The sequence below is a fragment of the Macrobrachium rosenbergii genome, chromosome 9 (genome assembly GCF_040412425.1).
Source record: "Macrobrachium rosenbergii isolate ZJJX-2024 chromosome 9, ASM4041242v1, whole genome shotgun sequence".
Classification (NCBI taxonomy): domain Eukaryota; kingdom Metazoa; phylum Arthropoda; class Malacostraca; order Decapoda; family Palaemonidae; genus Macrobrachium; species Macrobrachium rosenbergii.
In genome coordinates, this window is record NC_089749.1 from 56,380,612 (window position 1) to 56,402,504 (window position 21,893).

A 21,893-nucleotide genomic window follows, 5' to 3' on the forward strand; every position below is an offset into this window, starting at 1 on the left:
TACATTTTACTAGAGCAAGACAAGATCCCTTCAGATCACTATAACTTCAAGTGTTTCATGTTATTTAGTAAAATGAGTTACCTATATAAGCTCTACAGCAGTGGCTCTTAACTTTTTTCAGTGTATGCACCCCTTTCAAATCAGCAGTCAGTTCTCGCAACCCCTGAATTACTGAAATAAAAAAAAGCAACATTGCCACTTCATTAGGAAATTAGGTGTAGGATTATCTATAGCTCAGAGCACTGCTGTAGTAATAATAATAATAATAATAATGATTATTATTATTAACAAATTATTATTAATTATTATTATTATTATTATTATTATTATTATTATTATTATTATTTTATTATTTTTTGCAGAAAATAATAACATGCATATAAACACCCCAGGTTAAGAACCACTGCTCTACAGGTACGTGTAACTTTAAAAATACAAAATGACCTCTTAGTACCTTGAATCATCTTTAGGATGTGCTGACCACTGGAAGCCTAGAATCTGAATGGGGAAAAAATGAAGATGATTCTTTTCCTCGTAGGACTCCAACCCACAAAAGTGACATAACTCACCATACTAGAAAGAGTGATAAGAATTCATTTCAGCTCATACGTCCATATACCTCTCGAAGTAAAATCAGTTGTGCTATAGCCAAACTAAGTGTATAGACACCATCATATAGTAGGTTTTTTGTGGGGGGGGCCAATTTTAGGCTGGTTAGTTGAGGTATATCTATTACTTTCAGCACATTCTTCATTCGGATTCAAGGCTTGCAGTGGTAAGTATTATAAAAAAATGTGAGCAAATCAAGATGTTAGGTCATTATGACTGTTTGAAATACACTTCTTAGTGCGTGTGACCAATAGATTTTTTATATATATGTGTGTATGCATTACTAGTAAGTTACAGAACTAAACACGACAAGTGAATACACAGAAAACCACTGGAAAGGAGAGAAATAAAGACTTGGTACTAGGTGCTATAATGTATTACCAAACCTGAAGATGTTTACTCAGTACTCGAAAGCACTTGGTACCTATGTTTAATTCTCTCATTTTCATAGGTATTCTACTTATATATACAGTATATATATGTTATATGGAATTTGTGAAACCAGGAATTTCACGAAATCCCTAGGGAATTTGTGAAGAGAGCAACCCGCTTAGGAACATTTGATCCCCAAGGGCTACTACTAAAGACGGCGAAACAGTGATTCATCTACACTGTTACGCCATGTTTAGTACTAGCCCCTGGGGTGTCAAATGCATTTAGGGACATTTGATCACCTAGGGGCTAGTACTAAACACGGCAAAATACATTTAACCCCCCAGGGACTAGTACTAAACACGGCGAAACAGTGTAAATGAATCACTGTTTCGCCGTGTTTATTACCAACCCTGTGGTACTAAAGCCTAAGCGAGTTGCTCATTTCACAAACTCCCTAGGGATTTCATGAAATCCCTGGATTCACATATTCCCTGTAATATTATATATATATATATATATATATATATATATATATATATATATATATATATATATATATATATATATATATATTTATGTATGTGTGTATATATTTGTATACATATATGTGTTTATGTATATATATATGTATGTATACATATATACACATATATATAAGACAAGGGAAACTAAAGATTTATAGTTACCGTCTAGAACATGCACGGAGACTGATGCAGGCCTGGCATAGGCAGGTGCGCAAGTGTAGTTCCCGGCATCTTTCCAGGTGGCGTGAGTTACCAGCAGCCAGCTGGTTCCTTCGTTTTTGTCGGTGACCAGCTGGACGCCTCCTCTCTCGCCTATGTTGATCTCTATCGTTGAGACGCCATTTCCTAAGCAGGTAAGGACAGGTGAGTAGGATATTCTGGGTGTCATAGATGACAGCAGGAGCTGTTGTGTAAATTTCTTTACTTTTATTTATACGGAAGCCAGGGCATATTTCTAACTCTCATTTTGCATGATCATTTTAATGTCAGTTTGTGGAAATGCTTGAGAGATGTATATAGATTTTATATATATATATATATATATATATATATATATATATATATATATATATATATATATATATATATATATATAACTCTCATTTTCATGATCATTTTAATGTCAGTTTGTGGAAATGCTTGGAGAGATGTATATAGATTTTTATATATATATATATATATATATATATATATATATATATATATATATATATAATTTATATATACATGTGTGTGTCTGTATATATGTATACACATATACATACACACACATATATATAATTTTATATATATATATATATATATATATATATATATATATATATATATATATATATATATATATATATATATATATATATATATATATATATATATATATATATATATTATATATATATATACATATACACACATACATATATATACTGGATTACACAATGACTACAATGTATCATTCTTCCTCTGACAGCAATATCTCTCTTTTACTGGTCTGTGTAAAGTTAATTTTCATACCAGTTTACTGATTTTGATTATGTGAATTATAAAACTAGAGAAAAAAATATAAATAAGTCTAAATAACAGATTCAAGTCAGATGAGAACCAATAGTTTCATACATCACTGTAAAAAAATAAAAGATAAAAGTTAACTTAAAGAATAGGAGAAATAAATAGGATTTTATTTCTAGCACCATACAAAATTATTAGAATTATCTTTCCAGTTTATACAGTTTTGCCAATTTTTTTTTCATTCAAATGTCAGGCAACAATAATGATGTTTTATGTTAATTGATTAGGAATATTCAGATAATATAAATCCATGAATAAAAAGTTTACTCTCACTCTGTGTAATTTTGATTGGTTGGAGAGAAAGAGAGAGAGAGAGAGATTCCGTTATTCCTCGGTCATTGGAATTATTATCAAATGGGAGAGGTAGAGATTCCGTTATTACTAGGTCAGTGGAGCTATATCAAATGAGAGAGAGAGAGAGAGAGGAAAGTATCAATGCTGAGAAAAAACTACGATTTGATCAATACAGAATTAACTCGGTGACAAACATTTAGAGAGAAAATCGTTAGAGTACAGATTATTCTTGTTAATAAATAAACAGGTACTATTGAAAGAAATCGCTGCATCAGCTGCATTGATCTTGAATAGAGTCTTCCCTATTTTCCTTGTAACAGTTTTCTCGCTGTTACTACAACTGGCAAGGAACGCGCCAATGTAATTCATCAGGAGTTAAATTCCAGGGATTTCCATATATTTCTATTGAGGGTAAGTCAAATTTGGTGAGCATAGCCCGTAGGGTTTTTTTACACGTAGCGGTAAACGTATCGAATTTGGATACAGGTCAAAATCTTGAAGTGGCCAACGTTTCTCCCGGATCCTTCAGAGTTTGATCACTGGACCTCTACATGTATAAAACCCTACGGGCTATGCTCACCAAATTTGACTTTCTCTTAATAGAAATGTAGGGAAATTACTGGAAATTTAACTCTTGATGAATCACATTGGCGCGTTATTCGCCAGTTGTAGTAACAGCTAAAAACTGTTATAAGGAAAATAGAGAAGACTCTATACAAGATCAATGCAGCTGATGCAGCGATTTCTTCCAATAATACGTATTATTATTATTATTATTATTATTATTATTATTATTATTATTATTCAGAAGATGAACAATATTCAGATGGAACAAGCCCACCAAAGGGGCCATTGACTTGAAATTCAAGTTCCTAAACAATATGATGTTCATTTGGAAGAAGTAACAGAAAGTACAAAGAAAGACAGAAAGAAGAGATCACTTATTGAAAAAGAAAACGTAATTTAACGAATTAAAAAATAAATAGAATAAAAAATGTGTTAAATATAAGGAGAATTGTAAAAACAGTATTAATTCTGAGACAAAAAAAATGACTACGATTTTATAAACGTAGAATTGACTAAGCGTGAAAGATTTAGAGAAATTCATAAAAGTATAGCGCGCCTCAAAAGTAAAACATTTATAGAAAAAAACATTAAAGTACAGCACACCTCAAAAGTAAAACATTTAGAGAGAAAATCATTAAAGTACAGCACACCCCAAAAGTAAAACCACTTACGCGGCTGTGGCAGGACATGGTACCACTTGACGCTGGCTCCTCTTACAGCACCTGCCACCACGCAGGTGATGTTGATGTCGCTTCCCGCCTTCATGAAAATCTGCTGAGTCCCCGTTATCTCCGCCCTAGGAACTGTTTGTTGCCCAGGCAGGAGGAACGATTAAGAGAGAAAGAAGGATTATTTAGATTATAAATCTGTTTTGCTCTAGAAAAATAATAATAATAATAATAATAATAATAATAATAATAATAATAATAATAATAATATAATAATACAAGAATGGAGATATAGGAGGGTGGAAAAGTTTAGCCTGTCTTTATATATATATATATATATATATATATATATATATATATATATATATATATATATATATATATATATATATATATATATATATATATATATATATGCTCTTTTCTTTTTGATAACTTAAATTTTTGGACTGATTTGCTTTTTATTAACGCGAATTCCTTGTCTGCTATTTTCTTTTTATGAACTTAAAATTCATTCCTCTCTCTCTCTCTCTCTCTCTCTCTCTCTCTCTCTCTCTCTCTCTCTCTCTCTCTCTCTCTAAAGGTTAAGAATTCTCCTTGCATTGATACCTTGATCTTTAATCTTTCTGACACTCTCTCTCTCTCTCTCTCTCTCTCTCTCTCTCTCTCTCTCTCTCTCTCTCTCTCTCTCTCTCTTTTCCATTGACATCTTGGAACCGTTTACGGAACTTTGGCATTACGAAAAACCCGCAGCTTCCATTACGAACTCCAAAGTTCACAAGCAGAAAAATGATTCAGTGACTTGAACCCAGGAATTCCCATTCCAATTTAAGGCTTCGGAAGGAATTGGGAATCAGGAATTCCATATTTGCTTTCTCTGTCTGTATATATGATGACGCTTTTGCTGCTTAAATCGCAATCGGTAGATTGTGCATTCCAGTTTCCAGTTTTTTCCAGGACGATATTAATTCATGAGAATTTTGTTATATAATTCATAAGAATTTTTTACATAATTCATACGAATTTTGTTATATAATTCATAAGAATTGTTTATATGATTCATAAGAATTTTGTTATATAACTCATAAGAATTTTGCAATATAAGTCATAAGAATTTTGTTATATAGTCCCCACAAATTTTGTTATGGGAGTCAAACGAATTTTGTTATGTTCCGTAAGAATTTTGTATTATGATTCAGACAAATTTTGTTATATATTTCAAGACGAATTTCACCACATAATTGAGACGAATTTTGTTATATAATCCAGACGAAATTTTATATATAATTCGGACGCAATTTGTTTTATAATGCAGACGAATTTTGATATATAATTCGGACGAATTTTGTTATATAATTCATACTCGTAAAACGAATGTAGCCATCAGTGTACAATTATTCTTCATAACCACTGAATATTGTTCTCCACCGTTTTTAGTTTTCTGTAAAAGAAAACTATTGTGCCGGCTTTGTCTGTCTGTCCGCACTTTTTTCTGTCCACCCTCAAGCCTTAAAAAACCTACTGAGGTTAGAGGGCTGCAAATTGGTATGATGATCATCCACCCTCCAATCATCAAATTTAGCAAATTGCAGCCCTCTAGCCTCACTAGTTTTTTATTTTATTTAAGGTTAAAGTTGGCTATAATCGTGCATCTGGCAACGATGTAGGATAGGCCACCACCGGACCGTGGTTAAAGTTTTATGGGCCGCGGGTCATACAGCATTATACCGAGACTACCGAAAGATAGATCTGTTTTCGGTGGCCTGGCTTGTACGCTATATCGGCTGTACAGAAAACTCGATTGCACCGAAGAAACTTCGGCGCATTTTTTACTTGCTCTTTGTTTTTGACTCTCTGTGTTCCAGTTTTAGATTTTATAGTTTTTTTTTTTTTTTTAGATCATGGGGAAAAAATCTTGCTGAGTTTTTATTGCAAGTTTTAATTCAGGCTTCCGGTTCAGTCACCTTTAGTCTGTAAAGCTCGGGTATCTTGTCTCATATCAGTTGACAGGCAGAAACATCACGTCAGTTGACAGATAGAAATGTCATATCACTTGACAGGCAGCTGTCATAGTTCATTTGCAAATGAAAGTGACCTGACAAACTCCCCTGAATACTGAATAGCAGAGACTTGGTAACTGGACCGGGAGAGGGAGGAATGACTTCATGTGCGTTTGCAATTCAACGTCTTTCTCTTTCCCTCGCTTGCACAAAGTTATTCCGGGAATTATTTGAGAAACAACGAGATACAAAGGTATGCAAAACCTGCAAAGTAAAAACTTGGTTCTAAAATGTTTTTGGTATCGTTACCCCTACCCAGTTCCTCTTCAGCTATGTGAAGTTATAAAGGAAAGAAAGATATTGGAATGCTTCATTTCTACTTTTACTCAAGTCCTAAGAAGTAAAGAATTTAGGTTTTAGACATAATTCGTTTGACAAAATGATCTTCTGATGTTTCACTCGTTCATATCACGAGGAAGACTCTTCCTGGCATTCTTATTTTCTTTCGGGATCGAAGAAAACGAATGCTTGGGGTATAACTTGCATAATTATGATAAAAATTAATCTATTCACTTCTTTATCTATTCATTCATTTATTTATTATTATTATTTATAAATTTACTGAGTTTTACTCCAGAGGATTATTACTTTTGGAAAGTGCCTCGTTACCCCAAACGTGTAATTATCCCCAGTTTGAGAACCACTGAACTAGGAGAAGAGAGCGTTTACGAAGCAAAAAGAGTCCAGCCAATCTCCGGTAAATGTGAAGGCGGCTTCCCCACGAAGATATAGTCTATTGATGACATATTTTTTACTGAATTATATAAAAAATAATGAATACGATGCGGGACAGGTGAGATGATTTAAGGTATTTACCGAGATAATGAAGAATTTACCGAGATAATGTGGAATTTACTGAAATAATGAGGAATTTATTGAGATAATAAGGAATTTACCGAGATAATGGGAAATTTACCGAGATAATAAGAAATTTACTGAGATAATGAGGAATTTACCGAGATATTCAGAATTTTACCGCGATAATGAGGAATTTATTGAGATAATGGGAAATTTACCGAGACAATGAGAAATTCACCGAGATAATTCAAGAAATTTACCGAGACAATGAGAAATTTATCGAGACGAGATAACGAGAAATTTACCGAGATAATGAGAAATATACCGAGGCGAGATAATGAGGAATTTACCGAGATAATGAGGAATTTACCGAGATAATGAGAAATTTACTGAGATAATGAGGAATTTACCGAGACAATGAGAAATTTACCGAGATAATGAGGAATTTACCGAGACGAGATAACGGGAAATATACTGAGACAATGAGTAATTTACCGGGTCGAGATAATGTGAAATTTACCGAGGCAGTGAGAAATTTACCGAGATATTGAGAAATTTACCGAGATAATGAGAAATTTTCCGAGATAATTCAAGAAATTTACCGATACAATGAGAAATTTACCGAGAAGAAACGAGAAATTTACCAAGACAATGAGAAATTTACCGAGGCGAGATAACGGGGAAATATACCGAGATAATGAGAAATTTACCGAGACGAGATCATGAGAAATTTACCTAGATATTGAGAAATTTACCGAGATAATGAGAAATTTTCCGAGATAACTTACGAAGTTTACCGAGATCATGAGAAATTTTCCGAGATAATTACGAAGTTTACCGAGGTCATGAGAAATTTACCAAGGCAATGAGAAATTTACCGTGATAATGAGAAATTTACCGCCTATTGTTTCTGTTTTGCTTTCATCCCCGAGGGGCTGGTACTGAACACGGCGGGGTGAACACGAAAACTTATAAACAAAAGATGGTAAATTTCACATGATCTCGGTAGATTTCTCAAATTATCTCAAATCTACTGCATCGTATACACCCTATTCTCTATCGTTTAGCTAAAAATGATAGCCCCTCGGGAATGAAAGTGAAGAGGTTCAGTAAAAGACGGTAAATTTCTCATTATTTCAGTCGATTTCTCAAATTATCTCACTGTACTACATTATATTCTATATTGTGTAGATTTCTCAGATAGTGTACTACGCTATAGTCTATATTGTTCAACCAAAAAAAAAAAAATTAATAAACCATATGGTGAAGAAGTCCACAGTGGTGTAAGTATAAATATGTATCAGAAATAAAAATATACAAACGATAGCATTCGAGAACATGCTCGATTCTCCTTCTCGAAAGCCCTCGTTTGTATGTATATTTCCAATACATATTTACATTAACACCATTGTGAGGTTCTTATGAATAAACGAGATCTTCGTTCAGCCGTCTCCTCTACTCTGACACAAGTCCAGTCATCAAATGACGACCCCCAGTCCCAGTCATCAAATGATGACCCCCAAGTCCAGTCATCAAATGACGACCCCCAAGTCCAGTCATCAAATGACGACCCACAAGTCCAGTCATCAAATGATGACCCCCAAGTTCAGACATCAAATGAGGACCCCCAAGTTCAGTCATCAAATGATGACCCCTAAGTCCAGTCATCAAATGATGACCCCCAAGTCCAGTCACCAAATGATGACCCCCAAGTCCAGTCATCAAATGATGACCCCCAAGTCCAGTCATCAAATGATGACCCACAAGTCTAGTCATCAAATGACGACCCACAAGTCCAGTCATCAAATGATGACCCACAAATCCAGTCATCAGATGATCCCCCAAGCCCAGTCATCGAATGATGACCCCCAAGTCATTAAATGATAACCCCAAGTCCAGTCATCAAATGACGACCTCCAAGTCCAGTCATCAAATGACGACCCACAATTCCAGTCATCAAATGATGACCCCCAAGTCATCAAATGATGACCCCAAGTCCAGTCATCAAATGACGACCCCGAAACAAACTCACCAATAACATTTAACGTAAATCTTCGGAATATTTTGGGCTGAGTCGACACCTGGCACTCGTAGACTCCCGAGTCGTTGATGGTGGGAGACCCGACTTCCAGCGTCCAGTACGGAGACCCTTCCAGGTGCAGGACCCGGAACCTGACGTCGGTCGTGTAAGTGAAGGCCCCTGTAGTTAGCACGTGCAGGTCCCTGCGTCTGATCCACGAGACCTGCGAGGAGAAGGAATCGTGGAAAGATTTCAAGTTAGTTTTATTAGCCGCCATATTGGAAGGCATGAGAGTCGGTCCCTGGAATTTAAAGGCTATGAGACTTGTTGATTTCATTTTCCCTACCCTGGAATTTCAAAGGCTAAATTAATTTAATTTTCCTTGCCCTGGAATTTAAAAGGCTATGTTGATTTCGTTTTCCCTCTCCTGGAATTTCAATGGCTATGTTTGATTTCATTTTCCCTACCCTGGAATTTAAGGACTATGAGATATATTGATTTCATAAATTAAAAAGGCTTTATTAGTTTCATTTTCTCCACCCTGAAATTTAAAAGACTATTTTGATTTTGTTTTCCGTGCCCTGGAATTTAAAGGCTATGAGATATTGATTTCACATTTTTCTGCCTTGGAATTGAAAAGGCTTTATTGATTTCCTCTTCCCTACCCTGGAGTTTCAAAGGCTATGTTGATTTCATTTTTCCTACAGTGAATCTAAAGGCTATGAGATATATGGCTCTCATTCAAAACCCTTTGATGTTTTAGTTTTCTCTGCCCTGAAATTCAAAAGGCTATCATGATTTAATTTTCCCCAGGCGTGGTGAATGAAAAGTACTACTGGACTGAATCTGACCTCCCTATTTGCAATGCAAAGCAGTGTCATCAAATGAAAATGTGCATAGCATCAAAGATGCAATACTTTTCCATTACTAATCTAATATTTTCTCCTGGAATTTTAATACTTTTTCTATATATTAATTTAATATTTTTCCCTTTTTTAATAAGTAGGGTCTCTTCTCTCTGTGTTTCCCTTGACATTCTGTTACTTCTTGATGAAAACCATATTCTTTAGAAAATTGAATATCAAGTCAATGGTGGGCTTGTTCCATATGAATAGGGTTCATCTTCTGAATAATATTAATAATAATAATAATAATAATAATAATAATAATAATAATAATAATAATAATAATAATAATAACAAAAGACAGAAGCAGTTGTGATTTGTCCCATCTTCAAGTATCATGGAGTGCGAGCAGATGACCCTTAGAAAATTTATACACGTTTGACCGTGTCTTCGACGTCAGTAACCCTGGTTATTGTGACGCCAGATTACTCACAATTAGTCAGTTAATCGTGCCTTACAGATTTATTGTGAAAATATTCATTACTTACTGCATATTCTGTAACTTCTTTCAAACGAAATCTTATTCTTCGGAAGCTTGAATTTTAAGTCAGTTACCCCTGTGGGTTTGTTCTGTTATAATAATAATAATAATAATAATAATAATTAGATAAACCCCTATCCATATGGAACCAGCCTTACAGGGCCCATACTGGAAAGAGGGTCTACTACCTAAGAAATAATAATAATATAATAATAATAATCTTTGGTAGCCTACCTTTCTGTCAGACAAGTTCCTGACTCCGCAGGTGAGGTTGGCTGACATACCCTGAGGCGCTGTGACGTTCGTCGGGGTATTAATAAAATACGGGCACACGGGGCACGCCCTGTCGCTTCCATCCGACATCCGGTGGGCTTCCCCTGCAAACACGGGAACAGAATTAATGCCAAGAAATAGAATTGAATACTGAAACAATTCTCAGGAGAGGGTTGAGGAAAGTAGGATGGAAGAGAGAGAATATGAATGGAGGTACAGTAAAAGGAATGAAAGGGTTTGCAGGCTAGGGCCAGAAGGGACCGTGCAAAGAACCTTAAGTTGGGATTTTGATATGGACATAAAATTGATCAGGAATGGAAGACTCTGTACATGTAGGTGATAGAGCGAATTAAACTGCAATAGAATTAAGAGCAAGATATTTCTCCAAAGTCTTTGCGGCGTCCCTTCGGCCCCTAGCTGCAACCCTTTTCTTTCCTTTTACTGTACCTCCATTCATATTTTGATATGGACATGAAATTGATCAGAAATAAAGTCAATTGAACTGGAATAAGCTTCCGAATCTCTGAACGATCTTAGCTGTGAGACCTCTGTACCTGCCTTCACTATTGTATAATCAGATAAGATAAATCACTGTTGTTATTGAGAATACAACATATCAAATGGAAGAAAATGTTATTTATGTGACTTGTCTTACTTTAAAACCTAAGTAACTGCCTTGTTCATATTGAGAAATGAAAAAAGACCTTCCTTAGAAAAAAAAAAAAAGTAAAAAATGCGCCTAAGTTTCTTCGGTGCAATCGAGTTTTCTGTACATCGCATAATCGAGGCCATCGAAAATAGATCGTATCTTTCGGTGGTCTCTATATAATTCTGTATGCGCTGCGGCCAATGAAACCTTAACCACGGCCCGGTGGTGACCTGGCTTATATCGTTGCCAGACGAACGATTATGGCTAACTTTAACCTTAAGTAAAATAAAAAAAACTACTGCGGCTAGAGGGCTGCAATTTGATATGTTTGATGACTGGAGTGTGGATAATCAACATACCAATTTGCAGCCCTCTAGCCTCAGTGGTTTTTAAGATCTGAGGACGGACAGACAAAGCCGGCACAATAGTTTTCTTTTCAGAAAACTAAAAAGAATAAATTTCTGCGAAAATGAAAAGTAAAAGTTCCCCGGAGATGAAAGCATCAGTATCTTTCCCTCAAGCACCCGAGAGATGAAAGGATAATATTTTTAATTACCGTCTGTTCCCTTTGGCTTAACTCTCTCTCTCTCTCTCTCTCTCTCTCTCTCTCTCTCTCTCTCTCTCTCTCTCTCTCTCTCTCTCTCTCATGAAATTTCTCTTAATCCAGTACCTGCACCTCATTTCAAAACGCCTTTTTGGCGACGGCTCAGAAAGTAGACGAGGCAAAAAAACTCAGAAAATATAATTAGACTTGAGAAAGGCTGGTCGAAGATGGCAGAACCTGCCTCCTTCAGAGAGTAATTTTTCTAATCAAGGTTTCTCTAGTTCTTTATTATTATTATTATTATTATTATTATTATTATTATTATTATTATTATTATTATTATTATTATTATTATTATTATTATTATTCATAAAAGTCTCGTAATAGCATGAGTCCGTAAAATGGTGAAGAAATCCACAATGGTGTAAATGTGTGTATATATATACATAAATTTATATATATATATATATATATATATATATATATATATATATATATATATATATATTTATTTATTTCTGATATATATCTACATTTACACCACTGTGAATTTATTATTTTATTATTATTATTATTATTATTATTATTTATTATTATTATTATTATTATTATTATTATTATTATTCACAAGATGAACCCTATTCATACGGATCAAGCCCACCACAGGGCCATTGACTTGAAATTAAGCTTCCAAAGAATATTATGGTGTTCATTAAAAACAAGTGACAGAAGGTGATGGGAAATACAGAAAGAAGAGATCACTTATTAAAAGAGTAAAAATAATTGAACGAATTAATCAGTAAGTAGATCAAGTGTAAGTAAAAGATTAAAATGCAAGGAGAATTGTATTAGAGCAGTACTGCATTGCATATTCCCTTGAATCTCTGAAGAAGTTCCAGTTGCACAACAAGATTGAAAGATTGAAGACTGCAAACTTAGTATTTTATAGATGTTAAAACTTAGAACAACAGGAATTACTCTGAAGGATTAATCCAAGTTGCTCCTACCACAGTCGTCTAACTACCAGGGGCGTATTTCACTACCTCGGTTAACAGATGCGCAGTGGGTTTTAAACGGGACGCCCTACTTGGTAGGTAAAAATGCTACCAACCATACCACAGGATCTCTCTTTATATATATATATATATATATATATATATATATATATATATATATGGAACAGTCTGGGTCTATATATATATATATATATATATATATATATATATATATATATATATATATATATATATATATATATATATATATATATGTATACATACATATATATATATGTGTGTATATATAATATATATATATATATATATATATATATATATATATATATATATATATATAAAACAGTCGTGAATATATCACAAACTTACAAGGCACAGCCGGTATGTACTCGGCATAATTTGTTATTCTCTTTGTAAAAAATAGAAGTCCTATTGACAGATCAAGGCCCCTCCAGATGAAATGAATTAAAAGGAAAGTACATAGAGAGACGAGGCAGGAATAGTCCATCAAACTACGTAACAGAACGCGGCCTGGAAATTCTAGTGACTAAGATTTTGAAACCAATTGTTTTCTAAAGAACTTTTGACTGGTCAAAAGTTCAAGCGCAGATGCAATGCATTACTACCTTAGAACAATTCATCGTGTACTTTAATCATTTATTTATATATCTGATTATTGATTTCTGAAATTTACTAATTTATTTTTTCCTTTTTGAGCAACCGAGCTCGTCTTTCTGTATCTCCCATTACCTTCTGTCACTTCTTTAACGAACACCAGATTCTTTGGAAGCTTGAATTTCAAGTCAGTGGCCCCTGTGGTGGGCTTGTTCCATATGAATTGAGTTCATCCGCTGAATAATAATAATAATAACTGAATTCAAGTGAATGGCCCCTGTGGTGGGCTTGTTCCATAAGAGTTGAGTTCATCTGCTGAATAGTAATAATAATAATAATAATAATTGAATTTCAATTCAGTTGCCCCCGTTGTGGGCTTGTTCCATATGAATAGGGTTCATCTTCTGAATAATAATAATAATAATAATAATAATAATAATAATAATAATAATAATAATAATAATAATTTTTAGACTTGAAGATTCTCTCCCAATCACTCTTTCTTTGTAGATTTTTAGTCGTCTGAAACTGGAAGCGCTGATTTCAGTAGACTGAATAAACCTTAGTAGCAGCCGCAGCAGGGGAGGAGGAGAGGAGAGCGGTTGTATAACTTCTGACACTCGGCCTCTCTCCCGGTGAGCTGCCACTTGAAGTTGCAGGGAAACCTAGTTAGGAGGAAAGGCAATCGCAGTACAGCCAACAGATTTCCAGAGAGGGAGAGCGCGGTGGAAGAGAGAGAGAGAGAGAGAGAGAGAGAGAGGGACAGACAGACAGAGACAGAGAGTGAGACGGGCATACAGACAGGCAGACAGAGGCTGGGGGAGAGAGAGAGAGAGATAGACAGACAGACATACAGAAAGAGAGAGAGAGAGAGAGAGATACAGACAGGCAGAGTCTAAGAGTCAAACAGACAGACAGGCAGAGACTGACAGACAAACAGAGAGAGACAGACAGACAGAGACTGAGAGAGAGAGAGAGAGGAAGGCTAGGAGAGACAGACAGACTGACAGAGACAGACAAAGACTGAAAGAGAGAGAGGAAGGCTAGGAGAGACAGACAGACGGACGGACATACAGAGAGAGAGAGAGAGAGGAAGGCTAGGAGAGACAGACAGACTGACAGAGACAGACAAAGACTGAAAGAGAGAGAGGAAGGCTAGGAGAGACAGACAGACAGACAGACGGACGGACATACAGAGAGAGAGAGAGAGGAAGGCTAGGAGAGACAGACAGACTGACAGAGACAGACTCAGAGAGAGAGAGAGAGAGCAAATACGAAGAGATGAAAGGTCGGGGGGGAGGGAAAGAGGGTTCCAACTGAGGCACGGAAGAGAGAAAGTTTCCGACGACCAAAAAAGTTGTCCTCAATGAGCGACCAGGAAACTTTTGGGACAGAGGCTCTACTGTGCTGTAGACGCCAAGCGGAATGCAATCACTTCTGAATAGGGCTTTGGAGAGTAGCCCTTTTGTTCTTTTTCCCTCGTTATTTCTTTTTTTTTTTTTTTTATTTCCAGGTCCCCTTTTTCCCGACTGGTCAACTCACGGACGAAAGTTAGGGAAACGCAAAAAATAAAAATAGAAAGTAAAAGGGGAAAAAAGAAAGTAGGGTTTAGTAGTTTTAGCCTGAATGCTGTTAGTGGTCTATGATCTTTTTCTCAAATAATACGTTATTAATATTATTATTTTTTATTATAAGGAAACAAAAAAAATAGAAAGTAAAAAAGGAAAAAAAGAAAGTAGGTTTTAGTAGTTTCAGCCTGTGCTGTTAATGGTCTATAATCTTTGCTCCAATTACATATAATTCATTTAGCTCACATTGTTATTAACATTATTGGTTTTGATTATAAGAAAACAAAAAAAATAGACAGTAGAAAGAAAAAAAAGAAAGTTTTAATAGTTTCAGCCTGTGTGCTGTTATTGGTTATAATGGTTTCTCCAGTTACACGTAATTCATTTAGCTCACGATTTGATTATAAGAAAACACAAAAGATAAAATCAGAAAGTAAAAATGGGGAAAAAATAAAATAAATTAATAGTGTCAGCCAGTATTTTGTGAGTGGTTTATAATTTTTTCTCCAGTTAGACATTATTTAGCTTACGTCGTTAACATTATTTCTTTTTAATGCCATTTTAGATCGGGAAATATTCTTAATTTTTACCAGTATAGGGGAGATATGAAAGGCGTGTCTCTTGGGTGCATATACTCTGTAAAATATGATAAAAAAAGTGACAAAAATGGAATAATGAAACTCTTCCGCGACAAGCAAAAATGACAGGTAATTACAAAATCACGAGCGGGCAAAGTCGTCTAGATGGAATTTGAAAACGTTTTAGTTCAATTTTTTTTTTATCGCTATCTTTAAGTAGTTGCGTTGTAGGTTACTGGGACCGTTAAACAATTTTTAGTTTTCTGTAAAAGAAAACATATCGTGCCGGCTTTGTCTGTCCGTCCGCACTTTATTCTGTCCGCACTTTTTCTGTCCGCCCTCAGATCTTCAAAACTACTGAGGCTAGAGGGCTGGAAATTGGTATGTTGATCATCCACCCTCCGATCATCAAACATACTAAATTGCAGCCCTCTAGCCTCAGTAGTTTTTATTTCATTTAAGGTTAAAGCTAGCCATACTCGTACTCCGGGCACCGCTATAGGTACCCACAAGACAAGCCACCACCGGACCGTGGCTGAGTTTTGTGGGCCGCAGTTAAGAGTTTAAGGGCCGTGGCTGAGCCACCACCGGACCTTGGCTGAGTTTCATGGGCCGCGGCTAAGAGTTTCAAGGGCCGCGGCTAAGAGTTTCACGGGCCGTGGCTAAGAGTTTCATGGGCCGTGGCTATCATACAGCATTACACACTGTACAGAAAACTCGATTACGCCGAAGAAACTTTGGCGCACTTTTTTACTTGTTTTTTACCTAATTATAACAGAAGTGAGAGCGAGAGGTCTAACTGGCGTTACTTTCAGCTCTCTCCAGGTTAGTTAGAGTTTAACCAGTGTTTCAGTGTACACGATCCCGTGGGGGGGTAGGGGGTGAAATAATTCCGTCAGTGCACCTCATGCGGTGCGCTGTAGGCATTACTTAATGTTCTTTGGAGCTTCCTTACGGCCTCTAGCTGCAACCCCTTTCATTCCTTTTACCGTACCTCCTTTCATATTCTCTTTCTTCCATCTTACTCTCCACCGTCTCCTAACAATTGATTCATAGTGCAACTGCTTTGAGGTTTTCCTCCAGTTATACCTTTCAAACCTTTTGCTGTCAATTTCCGTTTCAGCGCTGAATGACCTCATTGGTCCCAGTGCTTGGCATTTGACCTGAATTCTATATTCTATTTAGTTGAGTTCAGTAGCACATAAGGTTACTTTTTATCATGTTCTTTCATTTTTTTATTTATTTATTTATTTATTTATTTATTTATTTATTTTTGCAAAATGAAGTTACAGTAAAGGAACTTCAGCACAACAGTACTGAGCATGGAAACAGCAGCACCTTTATGGAAAGTCAATCTGTATTGTAAAGATACAGCGAAAGTCAACCTATATTCCAAAAAAAATTTTTTTTAATCAAAAAAACTTTTCTCCTAAAATACACAGCTAAAATCAGCTCAGGCAGACCTACCCTATGACCCTCCCCCTCCCCTTCCGCTACTACTTCACACGATAAAAAAAATACAAAACCGAGTTTAGTTTCACCCCGTATTCTGTTAATTATGCGAATGACCGCTGGCGTGATAAAATCAGAGCATTTACGCGGGAATTTGCAAGCAAAATGGCAGCGCATAACGAGTATTGTGAATACAAATGGACGCAATTTATAATCCCATTCGGCTGCTTTATTCAATAATTGGAGGCGTTTGTCGCTCTAATGACACAGTGGCTTCAAAGTCGTTCACGCAACGCGTCGCATTAGATGGAATTTAACAGTCAGTGCTACGTGACGGAGGCTTCACCTCTTGATGGTCGATAGTTCGTAGCTCTCGTTGACTGGCGTTGCTGGCTGTTTGCTGATGGTGATTTTTTGTTGACTGTTCGGATTCCATCTGATGCGACGCGTTGCGAGAACGACTTTGAAGCCGTTGTGTCATTAGAGCGACAAACGCCTCCAATTATTGATTAAAGCAGCCGAATGAGATTATAAATTGCGTCCATTTGTATTCAGAATACTCGTTTATGCACTGCTATTTTGCCGGCAAATTCTCGCGTAAATGCTGGGATTTTATCACGCCAACGGTCATTTGCATAATTAATGGAATACGGGGTGAAACCAAACTCGGTTTTACTGTGTTTATATATATATATATATATATATATATATATATATATATATATATATATATATATATATATATATATATATATATATATATATATAAATATATTATATATATATTATATATATATATATATATATATTATATATATAAATATTTATATTTAATATATATATTATATTTATATATATATAAAACCATATATGTATGTATGTGTGGGTATATTTACATATATATATATATATATATATATATATATATATATATATATATATATATATATATATATATATATACATACATATATTTGAAATTTTAATCACATCACCGTGATTTATATACAATCATTAAGCTACAAATGTCGTTTAATATTAAAAATTTCATAATAAGAGCTGCGTGTTCCACACATACCAATTAGCTGTCATGGTAGAGTTTGGTTAATGCGGACACTATAAGTACAATTTCCCCTCTCTCGCTGAGTAAACAAGTACGGCAGATTCGGCATTAACTTATTGCCTGCCTTCGTGGCTCAGTGTGTGACCGTCGACTGGAGGCGTTGGAGGGTACTGTGTCGAGAGTTCGAGGCACTTCGGTACCAATCCATTTATCACTTGTAATTCCCCGTCGGGGGTATTCCCGAAGTAGCGTGGATTGATATTACATTTAGCTTAATGACATTTATATATATATATATATATATATATATATATATATATATATATATATATATATATATATATATATGTGTGTGTGTGTGTGTGTGTGTGTTTGTGTGGGGTTATATATATATATATATGTATGTATGTATGTATGTATGTATATATATACACATATACACAGAGAGAGAGAGAGAGAGAAGTAATAGATATATGAAGTCATGAAAAACCACGAATAAGGTATGAAGTCTTGGGGAGTTTAATGTGTAGCTGTGGTGCAAAAAAAAAAAAAGAATAAAACATAATCTAAAGGCCACGGGCAAAGGTTATATAAGCACCGCGGGTAAGGACAAAGATTGATCGAGCCTGTTGGTGTTGATAAATGTTGCGTCAGATAGACTTTGCCAACATGTTAAAGAAAGCGGAAGTTGTGTTAAGGACAGTGTGGGTGAAGTCAAGTGTAGCCATTGGAAGTGTGTAACAAAAAGTATGTGTATTTTATATATATATATATATATATATATATATATATATATATATATATATATATATATATATATATGCATATATATATATATACATACATACATACATATATGTGTGTGTGTTTGTACTGATACATAAAATCTTTATACATACATATATGTGTGTGTGTGTGTGTCTAAAAATAAGGCATGCAAATTTTCGCTCAGCCATAATATATTCATTATTTTCGAGCCACAAAGAAAGCAGAAAGTAAACAAAAAGGCTGCAGCGCTTTTACCGTTCGTCGGGCAATGTTTTTATATCAAAAAAATAAAAAAAAATCTTTCCATCCTTACGTATAAGCAATCTTTTTTTTTATACTGGAAAATCCTGGAAGGATACAAATATCCTAGGTCAGCTTTACTGCTACCGGCTCAGAGGTGTTTCATTCATGGAATGTGTTACGTGCAGCTGGAATGGGGTGGTGGGGGGGGGGGATTTTTGCCATTATACGTGAATAATGTCATATATGCGGCGGTCGTGCCCCAGATGTTTGTTCATTTTTTTGTCAACTTTGTTTGAACGGTGTAAAGTGAACCTCCACAAGGGAGGTTCTTTTATAGACCAGGAACGTTTATTTTTTATCTTTAAGTCGTTACCTTTTTTTTTTTGCTTAAGATCATTTTATGTATATATTATGTACCACAAACATTTTTTTTAGCTTTTAATCGTTAGTTTTAATTACTTTATATTTTTGTATATTAGATTTTTTACATACCCTAAACATTTATCCTTTTATTTTTTAATCCATCACAATCCCTCAGCGGCTCACAGATTGCTTCATTTTCCGTCTCTCTACCTAAAAGGAGTACCCGAAACTCTCTTTAGCTCTGACTGACTCTCTCTTGTGCATAATTTCCAGCATATTCCAGGCATGCTGAACAGCAGCAGCACCAGTATGCACTAAATTGTTCCTCGCTGTCGAACTTTTCAGTTCCAGAGGTCCTTTATTCCTCACACCCTTGGACTGTGGAACAGCTTCTGGGAGACTGTCGTGCAATTGGAACTTCTTCAGAAGTTCAAGCGAAGGTGCATTACTACCCTAATACTGTTCTCCTTGCATTTTAATACATTTTTATCTGTTTATTGATTTATTAATATATTTTTTAATAAGAGAGATCTCTTCTTTCTGTATTTCTCCTAACCTCCTCTTACCTCTTCATAATGAACACCATAATCTTTGGAAGCTTGAATTTCAAGTCAATGGCCCCTTTGGTGGGCTTTTTCCATATGAATAGGGTTCATCTTCTGAATAATAATAATAATAATGTCTGGAGGAAGCTGTCCGCAAAGATTCACACTGTGTTAGAAACCAGTCCTCTAAAGTAATTATGGTTTGTATTCCATGACGGCCCGTATGGATTTTCTTAATGGCTATACTGTTTCGGCTCATCTGCCCACGAAAGTTTGGCATTCATTGACGTATGGTCATGGTAACACTGCGGGATATACTTCCGCGGAGACGGGATGAGAGAAAAATGGTAGAGGAAGGACACGAGAGAGGATGACAAACGAATGCTTTTGAGAGACGAGAGAGAGAAACAAATGAACGTAGAGAGAGAGAGAGAGAATAACAGAGGAGTAGTTATGAGAGAGGCGAGAGAGAGAAACAAATGAATACAGAGGGAGAGAATAACACACGAATGGAAAGAGAGAGAGGGAAATAACGGTGATCCCATTGTCTCAAAGCATCGTTTTATAGGACTAGGCCTAGACTTTTTTTTTTTTGTACATATAACCTCCATTGTGGCCCGTTGCAACGCTTTGATTTAGCACTTGCTCAGTCGGCCTTTCAAAAAGGTCATAGCTAAGATCAGTAATGTGTCACCATATTGGCTTTCCCAGCGTTGAATCTTTGACGAAGGCTCGGCTAGAGCCCGATAGAGCATTCTAACACATTACCTGGAATCAGTAACTTTATTGCTGTGATTATCTGCAAATGGTCTTCTCAAAAAAAAAAAAACTGAAGAACGGTCTCTGGTATTATTCTCTTTTGAACTTTAAAAGTTCAAGCGAAGACGCAGCACATTACTGCCCTAATGCTGTACAATAATTCTCCTTGTATTTTAATAATTTACTTACATTTTTTTTTTATTTATTAATTTGTTAATTTATTTTTCTTTTTTATCGAGTGATCTCTTCTATCTGTATTTCCCATTGCCTTCTGCTACTTCTTTCAAATGAACACCACAGTATTCTTTGGAAGCTTGAATTTCAAGTCAGTGGCCCCTGTGGTGGGCTTGTTCTAGATGAATAGGCCTCAGAAGACCCAGATGAATAGGTTTCATCTTCTGAATAATAATAATAAAAAAATAATGAACTTTAATGATTTTAATGAAAGTGGTCAGGACATCTATACATTTTAGAATATTTCGATTTCCTCGGTAGGCTGCCTCCAAGCAAGTAATTAGACCAGTGGAATTTTTTCTTTCGGAAGGGATACATTCCGTAATACGATTCTGTCAGTTAGCGTAATCATTTAGCTTCAGCCGAGATTAGGCACTGTATTAATCATTTCAGTTCTGGATCTTTTTATTTATATTTTCCTCCTCTAGATTTTTCCATCGGCATTCTCTCAGATAATCTATGGTTGTCATACTTTTAGTTTTCTGTAAAAGAAAACTATTGAGATGGCTTTGTCTCTCCGTCCGCACTTTTTTCTGTCCGCACTTTTTCTGTCCGCCCTCAGATCTTAAAGACTACTGAGGCTAGAGGGCTGCAAGTTGGTATGTTGATCATCCACTGTCCAATCATCAAACATAACAGATTGCACCCCTCTAGCGTCAGTAGTTTTTATTATATTTAAGGTTAAAGTTAGCCATGATCGTGCGTCTGCCAGCGCTTAGGACAGGCCACCACCGGAAGATGGATCATCTGAATAATAATAATAATAATAATAATAATAATAATAATAATAATAATAATAATAAGTAAAAAGAAGAAAATTAATGTTCATCACTCTGGAACGGCCAGCAAATTTT

At 35.3% G+C, this 21,893-nt stretch overlaps 1 protein-coding gene across 2 annotated transcripts in view; it reads right to left on the reverse strand.

Annotated features, from left to right (window-relative positions):
• The window catches only part of LOC136841845 (uncharacterized), a 39,026-nt gene that overhangs the window by 3,005 nt on the left and 14,128 nt on the right, over positions 1-21,893 (reverse strand). For both annotated transcript variants that reach the window (XM_067109229.1, XM_067109230.1), the window contains exons 2-5: positions 10,604-10,746; positions 8,996-9,206; positions 4,109-4,240; positions 1,671-1,853 (exon numbers count right to left, since the gene is read on the reverse strand). In XM_067109229.1, coding sequence (XP_066965330.1) covers positions 1,671-1,853; positions 4,109-4,240; positions 8,996-9,206; positions 10,604-10,746 — 669 coding nt within the window. The remainder of the gene's footprint in view (positions 1-1,670; positions 1,854-4,108; positions 4,241-8,995; positions 9,207-10,603; positions 10,747-21,893) is intronic.